The sequence below is a fragment of the Rhopalosiphum maidis genome, chromosome 2, assembly GCF_003676215.2.
Source record: "Rhopalosiphum maidis isolate BTI-1 chromosome 2, ASM367621v3, whole genome shotgun sequence".
Taxonomy (NCBI): Eukaryota; Metazoa; Arthropoda; class Insecta; order Hemiptera; family Aphididae; genus Rhopalosiphum; species Rhopalosiphum maidis.
Window position 1 is genome coordinate 62,565,026 of NC_040878.1, and position 22,248 is coordinate 62,587,273.

At 25.1% G+C, this 22,248-nt stretch overlaps 1 protein-coding gene across 1 annotated transcript in view; it reads right to left on the minus strand.

The window, feature by feature from the left end:
* LOC113554858 (triple functional domain protein-like) overlaps positions 1-22,248 on the minus strand; it is a 115,498-nt gene that overhangs the window by 90,820 nt on the left and 2,430 nt on the right. The window contains 1 exon segment of the mRNA XM_026958927.1: positions 669-854. Within this exon segment, the coding sequence (XP_026814728.1) occupies positions 669-847 (179 nt within the window). The 5' untranslated portion in view covers positions 848-854.

Below are 22,248 nucleotides of genomic sequence, written 5' to 3' on the forward strand. Positions count from 1 at the left end.
ACATAGTAACATATAAACAAGTACAAGACTCGTTTCACTGAATTCCGAAATGTTGTCGCACAATATTACAAAGAATGATTTGATTCAGAATCATTGACAACCAGACCCTAGCATGATAAGACAGTCCTTTTACATTTAACGACATAATTATTTATATTATCTTTTAAGACTGACTAAGGGAAAATATCGCAATTACCTTATTGGAAGTAAAAAAAATAATAATAATAATAATCTCATAAAAAAGCAATTGTTATTGGCCTTTTCTATTCATTCATGGTAATGTTTGATTCTCAATTAAACATTTAAACGTCATATATAAATGGTGTGATACCACGAAATTGTAGCATGTAGCAAAATGAGTTTTGTACATAAGTTTAAAGAGTTTATAGTTTATTATAGACTCGTAATTTAATGTTCGATAAAATGAGTAACAGAGGATTAGGTGAGCTAAGGTCAAAATATGACACGTCAGCTATATTATTCACATGAAAGCAAATATACATACTTACATCATACACACATCTACGAGTCTACGACTATTATTAGCATTACTTAAAATGTATTGTGTTATAAAATATTATTGTATACATTTATAAAATTCAAATAAAAGTATTAAAACACGATAACTAATTAATATTTTCAGACAATATGAAGTATAAAATTCTTACGGAGGTATAGATCCAAAATATTGCAATAACCGTCGATAATCTTCAAGTTTAGCGCGTTCTCTTCTTGGAGTAGCGGGAAATGTAACTACAGGCGCCCCTCGTTTGTCTCGACCACCAGTGAGGAATGCGATCTTCTCTTGAAGAAGACCCATTACTTCAAGAGCTCGCACACTATCCATAGTAAACCTTTAAAATAAAACAAAATCTTATTTTTACTCCGATTTCTATATGTAGTCATAGATTTTATATAATTATTATAGTAATATATTATTTCAGGTTATGCTTGTCTTTTAAGTTGCTCTATTGTGCACTTATACGTTCTATTGTTGAGTATGTGTTATTTGGGAATTTGGGATCATTACACCATCAGTGCACTCATGACTCAAAAAAGCTTGAAAGAGTTCAACAAAAATTCTTGAAGTATGGAATCTTTAAATTAAATATCCCTTGAGTCCCATAATTATAACCCAGTTAAGTCGCAACTTGGTTTGGTTTCCTTGGCTGAGCGTAGACATAATTCGGGGAATAAGTTTGTAACGAGGTAATATTAACTCTCCTGAATTACTGTCCTTAATTTCATTCAGAGTACTTCAACGCTCCTCCCGATCCGTAACTCCTTTGCCTCAACCAACTTTCTTAAAAATGACCTATCAGATGTATGATGATCAATGCCTATGTAGATCCTTAATTTCTTTTGAATCCTTTTGTGTAATAAGTTAATAAACTTCTAGCTATTATAACATTTTTGACATTGATTATATAATTAATATACGTTTATTTGTATAATTTAAAATATAATGTTCAAAAAGATTTATCCCGTATATTTAATAAGAATTAAAATTTAAATAAATATTAATTAAATTTAAAGTAAAAAAATTTGTAACAAACGCAACTTTAAAATAATCTTCCATGGTCATTATCCTATTGAGTCTACTATTCAAATTAAATTAAAACGTAGTATGCATTTTGTCTCGTGTACATACGGCTATGCTAAGTTTTTATCAAAGTGAAAACCACCAATAAAATGAACTATTATGGCTTGTGATTATTCATGATTTTTGTTTTTAACTTTTTTACCGAAAATAAAATAAAATACTAATTACTATCAGTGCCGGCCTTAAAGGGGGGGGGGGGAAGCAAGCGGTGCGACCACAGGCCAGAAATTATACTAATAGGGATATCACTTTATAAATAAACATAATAATATTGTCCCCGTAGACAGTAACACAGAAATTGCGACCAGTGTTGTTTTTTGTCTATATAGAATTATTAAAATATTTCTATCTAAATTTTAAAAACAAGACTGATAGGTAGTATTTTTTCACATGCATTTATTTACAAAAACAATACTTTGTAGTTCGTATACTTCTATATCATGTCATCTAGAGATCGGGATAAGTTTAGTAGTTATCCGTCAGGAAATTAAAAAAGGCAAAAAAAAACATAAGGAAAAAAAATTTAAATAAACTGTGTGGATCTTTCAACAAATTTGTTACATTATCTTTAAATTCTGCCTAATCATTTCAAAATTCTCCGACAAATAGTCAAAACAGTAAGTAACAATCTATTACAGTATAAGTTATCGGACCTGGCCCTTATCAGCATCAAACATCATAGTATTGTCGATTCTTGGAGCTACGATGAGACAATCGATCTATTTGCATCACAAAAAGCACGGAAAAAAATATTTAAATAGTATCCATTATATTAGGTATGTTAATTTTTTTTATTCTAAGTAAATGTATATTCATTGCATCATGATTATAATTTATGTTCAATATAATCAAAATATTTATTAATAAAATATTGTTTGTACATTGTACCTAAATAGATTAAACCTACTCATTTTGTGTCTTATATAATAAAATGCGAATTGGATTTTATTATAGTTTATACATAAAAATTTAGGTTTCTAACATACCTTAAAGGGCTTAAAGTATACAAAATTATAAAAAATTAATGTAATTCCCTATAAAATAAAATAAATGTAGATGTGTATATTGTATAATGTACATATAAATAATTAATAAATTAATATATATGGTCATATGGGGCCCCGCAAAATTCTGCACCGGGCCGGCATTGATTACTATAAAGATAAAATCATAACAGTTTATAAAATGTTTGTAGTAGTTCAATGACTTTTAAATTATACATCATATATATTGCACGAATCGCGGACGAAAAGTCCGGATTCATTTTTTATAGTCGGACAAAAAATCCGATAATACAAAATATTGTATATGCCTAATTAATATTTATTTTAAAAATTTAAAAATTCTGTACACATATTATTATATTTTCGTATAACTAACAAAAATATAATAGAAATCCACTATAGTAATATAGTTAGGTACCCATAATAATGACAAGTTTATGTTTTTTTATTATAATTATGATACACTATTTTTTTTTTTTTTAGTTTTGTTTAGATTGACGTGTTTATAAATAAAATAAAATTCATTGTTTGTTAAAATGTATTTAGTTACAAATGAATTTTAATATTATTGTTCTAATATGTTGTAATAAACTAATAAATTATATAATTATAAATGAAAATAAGAAAATAGAAATAAATATAATAATATAATGTGTATAATATATATCTATAAAAACATTTTTAAATTTTTAAAATAAATATTAATTATTACACAAAATATTTTATATTTTTGGATTTTTTATCAGACATTAAAAATGTACTCGGACATTTTCTCCGACTATAAAAACTGAATCTGAACTTTTTGTCCAACTTTTTTTAAAACGGACTTTTTGACCGATTACCATCGTATTGCACAGTACACGTCATATTATAGTAAATATAAATTTACAGTTTAGACCACTCTAAAAAAGTTTAAGTGAAAAATAGCTTATTTTTATATTAGCCGTTTATTAGCTACAATTTTATAAAAAAAAAATATCTAACAATAATTACAAGCAATGCAGCTTGGTCAGTACTAAGTTGTTACTTAATATTTATACAAAAAAGTTACACATCAAAACATGACTTTGAACTACCCAATAAATATATTTATTTGTTGGTACGCAATTATATTTGTACTTTATTTATATTTTTCCTAAGTAGTATAATTGTATTAATATAATATGTAAAAATAAATTATTGAATAAATCTGACATTGCCTATTAGCTATTACTTAAACAGTACATATATAATATTTGACAATATACAGACAAAATATCAATAAATAGTTTATACTAGTTTATTTATAACCATATATACAGACCTACAGTTATTAAAATACGAAATATTACATTAAAATCGTATACATGAATCTAAATGTTGAAATACTTCTACATTTCAAAAGATAAAATTTGAATTAAATTATCATTATTTATACCATAGTTTATACCTATGTAGCTTTTAATAGAAAAGAAAATATTACATAAAAATATACAGGATATACCTTTCATATGATGATATGATTTATAACAATACTCGTACGTTTTTCTTTAATTACTATTATACATCGATCGGCTACCTAATGTACCTATAAATAGTAAAGAAATCTTCATGTTTAATACTAAAATATAACTTAAACATAAACATTAATGATAGTATTCTCTAAGACCGATAAATAAAACAGACTTCCAATAGTTTTTCCTCTTCCTGAAGAATCAGCTGTATAGTATGTATTAAAGTTTTATTATAGAAACAAATTATATCGCCATATAAGGTTAATAAACCATTATTCGCCATAAAACGATAATATTAAATTATACACTGTACTTATTTCATATACCTATATAACACAATATACATGGTATATTTTTTAACATACTCATTTTTTGGTCATTTATTGGGTACAATTTTATAAATTCTAAATTTATAATTTTTACAATCAAATGCTGAACCTTAAACCGTTAAAAATTCACTGATAAGTAGTGATAACCAATGTCATATCATTTCACCCGTGTGCTTGTCCAAAATTATATTATATACAAATTGTACGTATACAAACAAAAACTTAAAAAAAAAATGTTGCCTATGTTTCAAAACATGAAATTTGTCGATAAAGACACTATTAAATTTTTTAAATTTAGTTTTTTACTTTTTTGAATAACAACATAAGAGTTTTAATTTCATTTTCCAAAGCAGAATAATTTTTTTTGAGTATTTTGATACATAAAAACCAAATTTAGGACGAGTAGTTTATGAGTTATACGTATTTAAAGTTTAGACCATCGGTGACCGGAGAAGTGGACAAACATTTTGCGGGGTAACCCCGTACCACACCACTCTGAACATCTAAACTTTAAATACTTATGTTATAGCTCATATAACTACTCGGGCTAAATTCGATTTTTATGTATCAAAATACTCAGAAAAATATTTTGCTTTGGAATATGAAATTAAAACAACTATGTTGTCATTCAAAAAAGTAAAACAATTACAAAAAATTAAGGATAAAAAGTATTTAAAATTATAATTTTTTTTAAAAACGTTGATTTTTTAACAACTTGAAACAAACTAAAAAAATGTTTTCAAAAACATGAATACTTTTTGAAATAATGAGTGGTTTATGATAAAAGAATCACCCTGTACAAAGAAATATTAACCAATAATAAAATAAACCTATAGGTACTAAACAACACAGATTACCAAGGCTGAGCATTAACGAGTTAATAAGTTAATTTTAACTTATTAACTTAACTAGTTACATTTGGATTTCATTAACTTAACTATTAACTTACTAAATTTATTTTTTTTAATTAACGTGAAATTAACGACTTTATTTTTCATTTTAAGAAATAAGTTAAGTTAAGTTATTTTTATTTTTTTACATTCACTATTTCAATCATTTTCAAGTCAAAAAATATTTTATTGTGAATTTATTTAGAAAACGAAACGAAAAAAATTAAATAAAACACATACAATATAGAAATACAGTATGTTGTATGAAGTATAAGCATTTTAGTCTATAATTTAGTTGTGTGTTGATAAGAAATAAAGTACGCTAACAAATAAAAAAAATAACTTTTTTTAACTTCATAAAAAGTTTTAAAAAAATGTGTATTAACTCTTAACTTAACTGAATTAACCAAAAATGTTATTAACTTTTAACTTTTTCTGATTGATGCAAATTAACTTAACTAAGTTAAAAAAAATCATTAACTTGCCCAGCCTTACAGATTACACAGTTCGATCTCTCGATATCATTGCGATTATTATTCGTATCGATTCTAGGAATTCGGCAGCGGTCATACAGGTTTTTATTATTATTATTTTTATTTGGTATATAGAAAACAATACCTTTTGCGTAATTTATAGCGTACGGTATTATATAATGTGCAGCCGGCACACTGCACAGACTACGAAACTCGATGGCGGTTGCTGTACAGCTCCAAGACCAAGTTGAATGCAACCGCCCGCGGCGCACGTACGTTCTTATACCGCCACTACTCCACCGCCACATTTTTTTTCTTTTTAATTAATTAATCACGTATACAGTATACAAGACAGACGACGGGCCCCCGCAGACCATATATAATATTGTTTTATCGTGAATTCACGATATCACGCAGTTCTCGCCGACGCCGTAGGTCTGGTGTAGAAATGACCGCCAATCACATACAGATACAATGTACAATATTCAGGAATCTCTAAATTTCTAACTACTGGCACACCATGAATAAGATCTCCTGTCATTAATCCAGAGCTTACGTTGTCGCGCAGTTTTATTATGTATAGTGTATACTATACTATAATCATACAACGCAGCCATCTAACAATAAATGTATGCAAAACTCCTACAATTCGCCTACGCTTAAAAAGAAATATACTTATATATATATATATATTTAATAATAAAGTGAATCGTTCGTATTTAAATTTAAAAATTATATTTAATATATTAAGCCAATAAGTTATATAATCATATACTTTTATCAACTACTAGAATACAAAAATAATTTGTATAGTTCAGACTTTTATTAGCGGAAGCTCTGATAGAATCGTCCACAATTTGTAATACATAATTCGAAACTGTAGTATAAAATAAACGTCATAGCGTCAATTGTAATAATAAATAATATAATACATTATGTACAACAGCATACACCTACGCACTTTATCACTGTACTCAACTCTGAAATATCATTTGTATTCATTAAATTATGAAAGAGAATAATCTGAATGTTGAGTAAAGAATACATTATATATTTTATAATGTAAACGTTGTATAATAATAAATGATAATGTAACATTTTAAATACACGATTGAAACTTTGTTTATAAAATCAATTACTCTAATCATCAATAGAAACAAAAGTTAAGTACAAAATATGTAGTTAAACAAATTAAAATATGAAATAAAAACGAATTGCGGTAATTAATCAACTATTACTACAGCGTTCAAAGAAAAAAGAAACTTAAAAATAATCAATTGTTTCTATAACATTTTGACGTTGTCCACATTCCATCTATTACAAATATTAAAATTTTCAATTGATAGCACTATTGTAAAAAAAAAGTATTAAATAATTTTGAATAGCTCAGTATTTCATCTAAAGAACCTTTTTCCTACATTCTACGCCCAAATTGTTTCGATTTATAGTCCTAATTATATAGATCTAATCAAACAGATTTATAATTGTATTTTAATAATTTGGTAAAAAAACTAATAAGTATAACAGTATTCTAGAGGTACGTTTATGGCAAAAAAAATTAAAAATCAGTGAAATCGCATTGCTGAGAGATTTTAAGGAGTGTTTATGGAGTAAATATGTTAAGTTTGAATTCAATAATAAATAATTGTACACGAAAAACAATTATGAGTGGAGTTCTCTATTTTTAGGGAGTTTTCAAGTGAGTCCCAAGGAGAAAAGATTATATTTTTAAGAATATTTTATAATTTACTCGTGTTTATAATACTTTTATCTACTTTAATCTATTTTTCTAATAGTAATACGGTATAAACTACAGGTATTTACGATTTTTGTCATAAAAATCAAATACATATTAAAATATTATTTTATGATAATATATCATATATCTAGGTATATTTGTTGTTGCTGTAAGAACACTTTATGGGGTACCTTTAATATATTTTCAATGCAAAGTTACTAAAATTAAAAATCATGTAAATTTACAATTTAATAAAATGCATATGTTTGCAGTTTTAACAAATTTTGTCCAAAATGTTAGCTTCAAATAATTATAAAAAAATTATTCCAATGTATACAAATAATATATACACATACATGATATATTTAATTGCAATAAGTACAATTTATGAAGAATTCTTGATATAAATTCTAACAACATAAACAACAATAAATATTCACACACAAGACAACAAAAAAAATAAAATGTAAAATGTAAAAAAATTGAATATTTTTAAAATTGTTTCATAACAACCATAACTATAGGAACTAGGAAACTCTAATATAAATATATTTTATGTAAACTTTAAGTCATAACAATTATTACATTTCAATTGTAACAAAAACAAAAATTTTGCAAAAAACTGGTATTCCATAAATGTTCCAGTTATATACATTTTTTCTAGTGATTATTTTTACAAAATTAAGAATTTTATACTTTTAAACCTCAAATATATACCAACTATGGATCAATTAGCTACTAGAAACCACCCCCAATATTAAAGTTAAAAGCATTTTTACTGCTTCAATATGTGTGGTGAACTGATGACTAATACGAAATGAATGATGACACACAAAAAAACAAAAAAAAACTCCTTTTTTTTACCAATATTCATTCATTGTTAATTTCAAAAAAATGAAAAATTTAAATTTAAAATATTAAATCCTTATTATAAAAGAACCTGATTTCGATAAGTTTAAAATTAATATTGTAAAAAAAAGTAGTCAATAAAAATATAGTTGATATACTAGCTGTTTTATGTGTAAAATATATATAAAATAAATCCATTTTGTAATAAAATTTATTTTTAAATATTTGATTATAAACCAAAATATGACTGTTGGAAAAGAATAATATGTTCTAATATATATAATATAGATATGACGCATTTTAAGTTTAAATAATATGCTTCTTTTCTTTTATACAAGATAAAGTAATAGGCTTTTAATTTAAATTGTCACAATAATAACCTTAATATCAGTGGCGTATATAGGGGGGGGGGTTCAAAACCCCCCAAATTTATGGTTGGTACGGGCATTCATTTTGATTGTATAATTACAATACATCCTCGATTATCCGAACTAATTAGGACCGTACCTAGTTCGGATACGCAAGTTTGGATGTTGGAAATTTAAAAAAAAAAATTTTTTTAAACACAGTTAAATATTTTATGTTATGTACATACTTATTTATTATTGTTATTAATAATAATATTTCATCAGAAATAGAATTGCATATATTACATTATTATAAATACATTACACATATATATATAGGAACACAATATAATGTTTATTATATTTTTTGACAATATTATAGATTTTTATTTGACGATGAGCTGCAACGCGCTTTTCTGTATCCAAGTCTTGGATATGATTTTTAACGTTCGGATACGCTAATCGCACTTTGGATAATAGAGGGTTCGTATAACGGAGGTTCGGATAATCTAAGATTTACTGTAATTGGAATAAAAAAATTTTTTAAATCCCCCCTATATGATCTACAATTATTCTCATTTCTCGGAAATCTCTTTAATATTTTATATGAAATCAATAAAAAAATACACGCAAGTATAATTTTTAGAACAGCCACTAATATTTACAAATAATTCTATACCACCCTACTGTAAAACAGTGTGAATGAATAGGTTCATTGAATAAAAAGATAATATTCTAAAACTAATCTACATATTGTGAAAATGTTATGCCAGTGTGTATAGTAAATTTCATAATAAACATAACCTAACTTATAAGGCCACATCCTACATAAATAATAATCTTAAATTATAAAAAATAATTAATATCAATCTTAATATTCATCATTAAAATATATAATTACGCCAAAATTTAAAATTCAAAATTCCATAAAAATTATTGTAACAAGTGTATATATATATATATATATATTTTTAGATTTTTAGTTTTAATTTGAACTTATACTTATCAAGAAGATTAAACTAAATTTTATAATTTTTTAACAAATAATAATTATAGTTTGTACATTTTTGTTATTTTGATGAATAATTTAAGACTTTCAACTTCAAATGCATTTAAAAATAGATTGGCAAGTGAGTACTGCTCAGCTGTATATTAGGTCTCAAATCAGTCACTATTATAGGTATGATAAATTAGAATTCAATGATATATATCATTATAAACGAAAAACAATTCTGAACTGAGACAGTTTAAATCACTAAGTATACTTCGTGATATATTTTTTTGATATAGCTATATTTTAAGAAATTTATTTTACTTTTAGTATTACGGTAGGTCGATATAATTTTATCCATAAATATTGCAAGTATTATATTATTACTAATTAATTATTATAATATATATTTATACCAAATTATAAAAATGTATAGCTCAAAATTTAATAATATCTTTCTGTATAACAATAAAAATAGTAGAAATTGATAATATCTTAAAATAAATAAAAGTGGCATTGCGTATAGTAAAATTAATAATAATATAATATATGAAAAAAGTTTTAAATTCTCGCGAATGATTTTTAATTTATAACGAAATAATTATCATCGTTATTTATCGTTATTAGTAATTTCACCAAAATTCTAATTTCAAATGCATGTGTAAAAATATTTCTGCAGTTTTAAATTTTTATACAGATATAAGAACAACTTAAAAATTAAGAAAAAAAAAACTTAAGAATTTTGACCCAGCGAATAATTTTTATCGACAATATGAATATTAAAAATAAAATTAAAATTTTTCATGCCTACAATAACACAAAGAGAGTTTAAAAAAATGTTATCATATAAGTGAAATTTCAAGTATTTACTGTTATTTTTTTTAAATAGGTACAACAAAACATAAAAAATATTTTATGGATGAATATTCATATCATAAAAATTTGAACTTCAAATGCTCATAAAAAATGAATTAAGCTTACAGATAATTTTTTTTTATATATATGTTGAAAAACTAATAAAAATCTTGTATTAAATTTTCATATCTTTGGTATGAAAACAAAAATGTTTATAAATTTATAACTAGAAAATAATTTATATTTTTGAGATTTTATTGACATTTTTTAGAAATCTAACTTTAATCAATAATAATTAACACCCAGTTAAATATTGTAACCATAGATTTTAAATATATTATAATTGACAACTTATGAGGAGCTTTGTATTAAATTTTCAAACATTTCTATTGAGCGAATAATTTTCAATCGACATTTATAGAAAAAAAAAATCAAAAATTTCTCTTACCTATGAATAGCCCAAAAAGAGCTGAAAATTGTATTGTAAATATTTTTTCGAAGAAAATAATTATTAATTATATTACATATTATTACTTATTTTAGCGTACCTATAATACACCAAATGATTTTTATTGTAATAAAATAAAATAAATTTAAACTGAATAATTTTAATTTTTTTTTTTTCAGAATATTAAAAGAACAATATTTTGCATATTTAAGGACATAAGACATCATATTATATCTGATATTTAAAAAAATAATATGAAGAGAATATTTTGCTTGTTTTTAATGACATAAGAATATCCTACTTAAAGGATATTAAGATAATATAAATCCTACTTCTAGTTATAATAAATAATATTAACTCCCTATACTTTCATCACAAGGTAAGCTTAAAGAAAGTATGATATGTATATAAATCTAAGAGATTATTATACTGTATTTATATTTATTTACGATATTTTAGTGTATTTATTTATAGACTTTTAGTAAATCCAAATTTATCTTTGATATAAAAATAAAAAATAAAAATAATAAACAAAAAAATGTTACGTCTAGTTATACACAATATAAAATTAAAATAATCTGTATTTTATATAAATGTGTATAGAGTATACATCTAAGCACAGATACGTACACATGGGAACGGCTTAATAACTAAACTAGGCGACCAATACGATAAAATTCTTTTAATGCCAACAATAATAAAATGAGAGAATATTGGAATTCATCATAACATAATAACATACAATATACTACAATACTCGTAGACATCATCGTGTTATTGATTATTATCAAAACAGCTTACGTGATACATGTATATATAAACCATGTTTTCTATACCTTGGTTCACTGAGTTCGTTGATTAGATAATAATAATGACACCTACAATATTATATGAGTGTAAAAACGGAGTTACCAAGAAGTATGAGAACAGCCACTTAAAGAGAAACACTGACGAACGATACGCAATGCAGTCAGAGTCGGTTAAGATGAGGATGCGCACTAGAGACAGACATAAATGAGAAAGAGTGAAAATGATGAATTTCTGCTGATATGGCTGCATACGAATTGATTCCCAATAAAACCTAGGATGAATTGAGTTCCGGCTGTTTTAAGGTCTATACTAATTGAGTCTGTTTTTTAATACTGAGTTCCGTCAAAATTTAAAATAAAACATCTCCCTTTTCATTTTTACACTTAATTTTTTTTAAATAAATAATTTTCTATATAATAATATATGGCTCTAATATAATATAAATAATTTAAATGTTACTTGTGTATAATTAAATTAATATAGGCGATGATAAAACTACATTTTTATATTGGTAAAAATGTGTGAGATAAACATTGTATAAAATATTAACGATATCCCGAAGTCGTCTCCATATACGTAAAATATGGTTGGTTTTATTATATTTTACTCAAAATAATCCTTAGACTTAATTGGTACCTATATTATTTTTTACCCGTTTAGATATTGGTACTTAATTAGCCCAGCTGATAGTCCGTGTTTTATCATTTTGTATAGACAGCCTGTCGAATGATGAAAATTGGATCGGTAATACCTAGCCGATGCGAGAAAAGGAGGAATTAACGAGTGGGCAGAGATAATGCGAAAAAAAATTGTCTGTCCGTAAATCATATTATATACGAAAGGCGACTGGTACGAGTGAACGATGTGTACTATATCATACACACAATATAAAATATTATAAGAGTCTGGGCATGCTTGAACACACGTAACACGCATTATTCTAAAATGCCTAAACCGAACCAAACACGTACATGCGAAGAAAAATGTATCTTAAACCCGCTGCCAAAGATTTACTTGTGAACGCTCAAGACATTCCTCTCGATTGAAAAGTAAGAGGAATATATTTTAAAAATCAGGCGCATGCTACACAAATGTTGTTGTGTATCCATACTCCTGAGTTAATAAATCAAAATAAGCATCGTACAATAAATGTAATAACCGTAATATAATTATATATGTAATAAACATATTACATCTATATATATATAAAAATGAAGTCAAAAATGTATAACAATTTATCAATTGAGAACGGCTGGGTCGATTTGGCTCAAAATTTTTTTTGATTGTTTGTAATTGCCAGGACGTTTGCCGGGTCAGATAGTATAATATATTTATACATCATTTAAACCTCGATCTAAACCTATTATGATAATAGGTACATAGGTAGCGCAACCGCAGAAATTTCCTGAGGGGCAGAGGCTTATTTACATAAGTAGCTATCTATATAGCTATAAATATTATTGTTTAATATTGATTATAAGATTTGTATTAATACTGAATAAAATTTGTTACTTGAATATTTAAATACAACTTAATAGGAAAAGGTTCTGAGTTCAAACCCAGGATCCTCCCTCCACAAATTGTGGATATACGTAATTTACGAAATAAAAAAACTAACGCCTAAGCAGTTTTTATGTATAAAAAAAAAAAGTTGTTATTAAAAATAAACTAGATCTACGTTTAGTGACTACACGCAGATACGGATAGGTGTGAGATCGAATAAACATGTGCAACCTTCTTCACGCGGTCAAATCGTGACGATCCGCGGCATCCATCGACGATCGTCGATCGTTGGAAAACGGGTTGCAATGTCGTCATCGTTGTCATGAAAACGACGTGTAAAACATAATATATACGAACAAACGGTTATTCACGGTGATGTTTTCGTAAAATTCCTTTCTTACGATCAACTGTTGCCACCCCACTAAATGGGAAATTCATTGCTGTACTGTCGTAATAATATATGTCATGTGCGTTTATGAATCCAAGCAATATGACCCAATTCCTGTGTAAACCCAAGCTTTCCACTCCAATGTAAATATTATTATTATCAAACACTTGTTAAAAACATAACTACGTATAATAATATTCTGAAATTGTCTGATACACTGAGCGCGGATTCGGGCTAGAAACACATAATCACGATTCGCTGACATCGTCAATGATCAGTGGCGTATTTATGAAGTAGCGTAATGAGATTAATTTCCTTTAAGCTAAGTTCACATTGACAGTAAATTTTAAATATTTATCTTTATAACTATAATATTAACTATTAAACAATATCATATAGATAAAATCCTATTTAAAAAATTCTATAGAATATAACATTATAACAAACGAGTTATGGTTATGCACCATAAATTATGGCGCATTAAGCGGTCTATATGAGAAAACCTCAATAATTATCTGTTGATTTTAAATTTGGTATCAAATAAAAGTATAATAATAACTGTTTTCATTATTTTTATCACTAAAATATAACAAAAACTAAATATTTTTAGTTTATTTTAACATTGTCATAAATAGCGCTCGAGTAAAACAAAGCTAAAAAAAATAATCGAAACAGACAACAGTACACTATCACCACCAAATACCAATTTGTTTAAGCCATCTGCCAAATGAGTATAACATCCGTACAACTTAATATATTTTGTAAAGATATGGAATACGATAATTTATATTGATAATAATACCAAACTATAGAATATTTTAAATATATATATATATATATATTAATACACTATATTAAAATTAACATAATATTGAAATTATTCATCGGCATTAATGTATTATATAATATGAATATATGATATTTAATACAATTTCACTAAATCACTGTTTGAATCATGACACAGTAAAACCTCGATTAACCGTCACTCTCCCATCCATAAACTTTTATTATACGTTACTCACCGTCATAATGATATCGTGAGAATAATATAATAATAATCATCAATATAATAGTGTAAGAGAAGTGTTCCCTCTTTTCTAAGACATATGCGTTAGCAAAAAATTGGATAAAATTACGTAAACATATTGCAATATATAAGGGTAAATTCTAGGTAAAACATTTTTCAATTTTGAAACATTTCTTTTTTTGTTTAAAATACTAAGCAATACTACTTAAGAGGCCACGACTTCCGCATGTGTTGTCTCCGTCTTACAAATACATAACATAGCAAATTTACGCTCAACAGATCACGTTTATCTCCGTTAGTTTAAAAATTAGAGTGAGTCGACCTATTATGAAACTTGATGGTAAGAACATTAACTGTGTTTGTGTATCGGTTTTTTACAATTATTCAGTTTTAAAGCGAGTTATGAACATTTTTAATTTATGATATGTTATATACACATACCTTGTTAAAAAATTGGGTACTTTTTGGGTCTGTGATAATAGGAAAGTGTGCACATTTTGGTAGTCATAGATAACAGGATTGTGGTGTTTCACAAAACAACCGCGGTCTTACATAACGGAAGTAGTCTTGAGAGGAAGTCGCGAAAATAGCCGTAGTCTCGTATAACAGGAAAGTACCAAAAATTGAACTATCTTAAAAGAGCAACATACAAACACAGATAATGTTTTTACTATCAAGTTTCATAATAGGTTGATTCATTCTAATTTTTAAACTAATGGAGCTTAATGTGATCTGCTGAGCACAAATTCCTGTGTTGCGCACTTATAAAACGGAGTCAACAAATGCGAGTGTTGCGGCCCCTTATAAGAAAATCAGATCTCCAGATTCTGGGTCTGACATCTGTCAAAAGTGGCGGGCCACTACTTTTGTATACAATTGTTTTTAATACAACTTAATTTCCAAAAATATTTTAACTTTATAACTAATTGTAAAATAAAATTTTTAAAAACCATTGTTTTATTTTTTTATCCCGATTAATATTTGTTGTATAAAGCTTTATATTATATAAAAGACACATAATTATTACAAAATCCAAAAACCAATACAGTAAATTATAAATACAACAAATATATTGCTACCTAAATAGCATAGGTAATATACAGCTGTATTATTCGTAAAAAGAAGAAAATAAAACCATAACACTTTAATAGTTTAATGCATAACAAAATTTAATGGTTATAATTTGTTAAAACTATATATTGATAGTACGCTAGTACCTACCTAGTACCCACTGTTATATTGACATTATATATTTGTAACCATGTGAAAAAAAAATGAGTATTTGATGTCATCATGCAACAGCTATAATGGGATTTCGTGTAAAATCAATAAATTAAATTTTACAGCGTTGACATGCGGTTATGCGGTAAAGGTATAAAAAAATTATAATACCTGATTTTAACTAAAATAAGTACAACAACCATCAATCTTATTACGCCATATAAATTACAATTATACAAAGGATATAACATTACAGATATATAATTATACATATGTAGGTATACATGTAATCTTAAGCTATAGGTAGTACTAAATGGTTAACATACCTATAAGTAGGCATCAAATATGTAATCAAAATAAACCATTTTACCAAAACAATAAGATAAACTAACTGTATCATTAAATAATACTATTACTGAATCTGATCTATAGAATAATTACCAACAGTAGTCCTAATTAATATATGAGTAAAATATAAGTGATAATTCGATTAAATTTAAATTAAAAAATGTGTATGTAAAAATAAGTACATATGTATAATGAACATCAAAATACATGAAAATACAAATACTGAAACAAAATGTCGAAAAAATCTGTAAAATAACATAAAATACCAAAAAACTATTGTTGTTTTAAAACGTCAATGTTATTAAAGGGCGTCAAAAAAAATAATATCAACAAATCTAAAAGAATGTATTCATGATATTTTTAATAACACCATCAATAAATAAGATCTCACAATAATTAAGTAACATAATATGTTATACTTGTAATAATATAATTTAATATAATATTATTAAAAAATATGTTCACAATATTTTTTTATATTTCAACACAAAATAAACTGTTAAGTTATAGACATAGGTTATGTTTGCTGCTTTAAAACGAATACATAATATTTAATCTCCTCAATAAATTATTTCACATAATAATAACTCGCCAATTATACCAACACCAACCACACACCATAATAGGCTAACTGCTTCACCTACATGATCAGTTTTAATGAAATTTAATATGCATATGTAAAATAAGCACCCACTAGTATTTTATATTGATCAAAAGTTTTGAGTTTTACGTAGTTGGAAGGCTAATGATATTAAAATAAATATAAAGAGTAAAGACAATACAATGTTATTCTTGTGTTATTCAAAAAAAAACCACTTGTAAAATAAAAAATTATTTTCAAGATTTGATTTTTATTTTATTAAAAAAATAATTAAGTAGGTGTATTTGAGTACCCACAAATATTAAAAAAAATTGACTTATTATCATGCTATACATTTTTTACGTAACAAAAAAAAAATAGGAAACTAAATTTTATCTTTTACAATTTAATTTAATAATTTACCCAATTTACCGAAGAAATGAAGGTTTAATTTTATTACAATAATAAACTGATATATGTATATAAAAATAGATTCTGAACAGAGAAGACAGGTGGATAAACACCTTTTTCTAAAAATAATTTTCATTGTATTTTATTTAAATTTTTATTAGTAATTTTTAAATTAGGTAGGTTGATTTTTGGCAAAAAATTGCATATAAATTAATACTGATGTATCATATTATAGAAATAAAGACCATAGTAATGAATAGGTTCATGGTATAAATTTTTTTTTAATTTATATATACTTTAATAATAACTTTAAATAATTAGTCTAAATATTTTTATTTATTTTTTAATTGCGCAGATAGTATATAAAAAATGAAAGTATAAGCAATAACAAAAAATTCCAAGCTTCAATTATAATATATTTTTAATTACAACTTAAAAGCAACTAATAGCATTTAAAGAAAAATTATTACCTTTTGAATTTTAAAATTTTTTAAATTTAAAACTAAAATTAAAATATTATCAACATCAAAAAAACTAAGAAATTAAGAAATTGAGAAATATCTATAAATAACTAAAAAAAACCTAATTATTTCGTAAATTATGTCAATAAATGCTAATATGAGTCATCCAGTAAACTTTTAAAGTCTTTAAAATCATTTAAATCTGAATTTAAACAAAAAAAAACCAAATTGATTATGCCGAAAATTAATATCTCATAAATCATAAATATTCCTGTTTTTGTTTATTTTATTAAAAAAAGTATTGAAAATACCCAAAAACATATAATATTAATTTATTAAAATATACTACCAGAAACAACCACTCATAATATTAAAAATTGAAGCAAATAATTTGCTATTTATTATTGTCGATTCTAAAACGTAATGAAAAAAATAAACAAGCACACATCATTTTAAAACCAATATTAGGTTAGCTACGCTCAGTATCTAAAGATACATTTGAAAATGTTAATAGAAATAATTTATAAATATAATAATGTGACCATGTAGGTACAGCACGTACCATTACTCTAGTATCTCGTTCGTATATAAATATCAGGGTATATTGAAACCATGATCTCTCACATTAAAAAATGAATAAAACTAACTAACCTTTCATTACAAAATACTCAAAAACTTTTGGTATAGTACACTAAACCACAATAATTTGGCAAAAATAATCCAAAATATAAGTAGACCCGAAAAATAATATTATAAACAAATTTAAATTGTAGAAAAAATAATAATATTTTAATGTATACAAATAAATAATAATGGGAGTAGCCGAATTAGTTCCCATTTAAATTTATGAAGGTTTCTGTTTTCCGCCAAAATTATCGTCGTTCGTTATCACCTAGGTTTAACTGTTTACCACCATGGCCGTTTTCCACCCAAGGTTATATTCCGATCTCCACCAAAAAAATTAATTAATTACTTAAGTTTTTTTTGAGAACTCTTAAAAATCTAAATCCGTCAAATAGTAATGATTTTGATGTACGCGTCTCACTTTGTTTCACAGACATTAATCATAAACTATTTTTTGTATCTTATCTTACTTTTAATTATTTTTGTAATCATTTTAGCAGCGCACTATTTATTGAAGCACCTGAGCCGAGTAATGTCGTATTTAGATGTATACGCATGTATAAATTTAAAATTGTTGAATATTAGCATAATATGTCCATGGTTACTTGATATCACTTCAATATACTGACATTATGGAAAATTGTTGTCACAGACCACGGTTTAAACAGATTCAGACGGTTAGCAAACAATAACCTGTCAATTATACACGAATAACATAATAATAATAGTAGATATTAATAACACTAATAACTTGAGCACATTATTTAGTAGTAATCATAATAACTCTCAATCTCCGCCACAAGCTGTTCAAGTTTACAGGAGGGAAATTAATTAATTCTAATCATAAATCATAATATCTGATATGTAATTTATGCTTGATTTTTTTCAATAAAAAAAAATAATAAATAAACATCGCAGAATATTCAAAAAATATCTTAAATAATTTATTAATTTTTTTTGGTGGAAAACAACCATGGTGATAACGGCGATGGTCATTTTGACGGAAAACAGTTACGCCCAAAATGTATAATGATCCTACTACTACTCAACTTGCTTTTCGCTTTTTAATTACACACATTTCGCTTCCCAATTTTACAGACTTAGAACTATCAACTTTAAAGTATGCCCAGTTAAAAATGTACGTTGACGATCATTGATGTAGTAGACAGTAATCAACCAGTCGTCACTTAGGTATATAAAATAAAAATTATAAAATATAATAATTTAAAATTTAAGATTTTTGAATTAATAGGTTTAGATTAAATTAACCTTCCAAATTTAAAGCAAACTTTCTTCAAATATTTTAATTATGTAAGTTTTCCATTAATGTAGTCAGTCATACAGTTTTCCAAGTATTGGTTGTTTTTTTTTTTTTTTTGGCAAGTTTCTTTGTATTACTACTACAAAATTTAATTTAATTTAATACTTGAATACTATTCAATCTCTATAATATAAAATACATTAAGATTAAAATGAAAGTTTCAACTATTTAACAAATTTTAGATATGAGGTAGGAGCTCAGGAACCAATTCATTATCAGCCATTATATTCACATCAAATAACTAAATAACATGAAAAATGAGAATAATCAAATATAGCAATATATAATATGTAAATCGATACTGTAATGTATTTCATCTATAACTTTCCACACTTTATTGAGAATATCATATTGTATACATATATAGTTCATTTTTACATTATAATTTCTAAGTCAATAAGTTATATAATTAGTATATTTAGTAGTTTATATCTAACTAAGCTTACCAATACAACAATACATGTATTTACATAATAATTATATTACCATTTTTGAGTTGTCAAGTACCTATGATAAGATTTTTCTTTTTAAAAATAATTAACCAATTAAAAGTTAGTTATATTCAATGACAATTTCAAAATTCTTTACATTAATAAAATAGAACAACACACACACACACACACACACACACACACACACACATAATACAACGTCCTTTTAAATATTGATACTAAATAGTTAATATCATTTTATAGGCTACTTAAAATTTCTGGTAATAACAAGCTAAAATTAATTGTTAATACAGTAAAAATGATTCTCATTAAATTAAACTTCTTAACTCTCACTATACCTAGGTATTCTAATCATTATAGTTATGAATTTATATTGTTAACTTATTACATACTATGAAATAGTAATTTTATAGTAATTATTGAAGAGCATAAAAATCTGGGTATAAAGCTCTTAAGATGATAGTTTCTTATTTATTCTTTAAATAAAATCAAAAAGTTTAAGGTTTAACAAAATTATTTGATAACTTTTCATAGTAATTGATTAGTACCCACAAAAAGATAATATAAGTTAATAAATAAATCTAACAAAATATAATATACATAATTAAATACCTATTACAATATGTTTAAAAATAATTAATAACAACAAATGTTAGGTAGGTTTTTGTTCAACTATAATTGTACAAACATTTAAGTTAAATTAATTTAAATAAACACATGCATTGTTCAAAATAAATTAAATTATTATATTAACCCTTTCAAAAGTTATTTTGAAAATAATAACTTAATAATATTAAAAAATAATTTATAGGTGGACTATTTTTAAACATAATTAAAATAATATGATACTACCAAGTTAGAATCACTGAATTTACAAAATAATACCCTAGATATTACCTAAAGTAAATTCAACTAAATTCAATACAAAATGCTTTTATAGTAATAGGTACTTTTAAATAAATTTACATTTGATCACAATCATTTAAGTGCTGAAAAAATAATTTAGCTAATGACTCTAGACAATAGAACTATGTTACACACAAATGAAAAATATATACATCGTCAAGTACTTAACTAAAATTAAGTACCTAACTATCTAATAAATCATTTTAAAAAATTATCTATCTAGGGATGCCATATGTCTCGTATTATACGGGAGTGTTCCGTAATTCATGACAGTGTCCCGGTGCCCTCGTAACAGAACCAATATCCTAAAAATGTCCAGTATTATGAATTTATCATCCCATATGTCCCGTAAAAATATAATACATTATTGTTTAATATTTAATATTCAAAATGTGTTTTCTAATGTCAAGACAAAAATATTTTTAACTACTGATTGACTGATAACAGTGATTAACATAAATCCATAGACCTTATACTAAGGTCTATGTATAAATGTGTCCGGTCTATGCGTTCCTATCACTTACCGTATGGTATACAATTCGGAATCTGGCTCCTAACATCAAGGCTGGGCAAGTTAACAATTTTTTTTTAACTCGTTAAGTTAAAAATTAACTTAAAAAAAAAGTAACTTAACTTAGTTTAAAGTTAAAATTTTCTAATTTGCAAAAATAAAAAATTCCAGATACATAATATTGTTTATTAGATAATTTTTCTTTACGCTCAAGAAAATTACCAGGGAAATTTAAAATGATACATCAAAGTACCAACTAGCTACCGATAAACCTGATTTTCTAAAGTAAATCCTAAAATTTTTAATTATTCATGCATTCTTCTTCAGACAAAAATTAACTTAATTTGGATAGTTTTGAATAAAATTAACTTGAAGTTAACACGTTAATCTTAAAAAAGTAACTTATGTTAAAAGTTAATTTGGAAAAAAAAGTAACGAGTTAATTAACTTAACATTTTAACTTAATTTTAATTTTTAATTTATTAATGCCTAGCCTTGCCTAACATATACCCAAAGTCAAGATTGTAAACTACTGCAATACTGCATACTCTTAACTATAATTCAACCATTTACCAAATAAATATTTGTGATCATTTTAATCTTTAAATTATCTATATAAGTCTATACGATTCTAATTTTATGTTTTAAAAATAATAATTGTATGT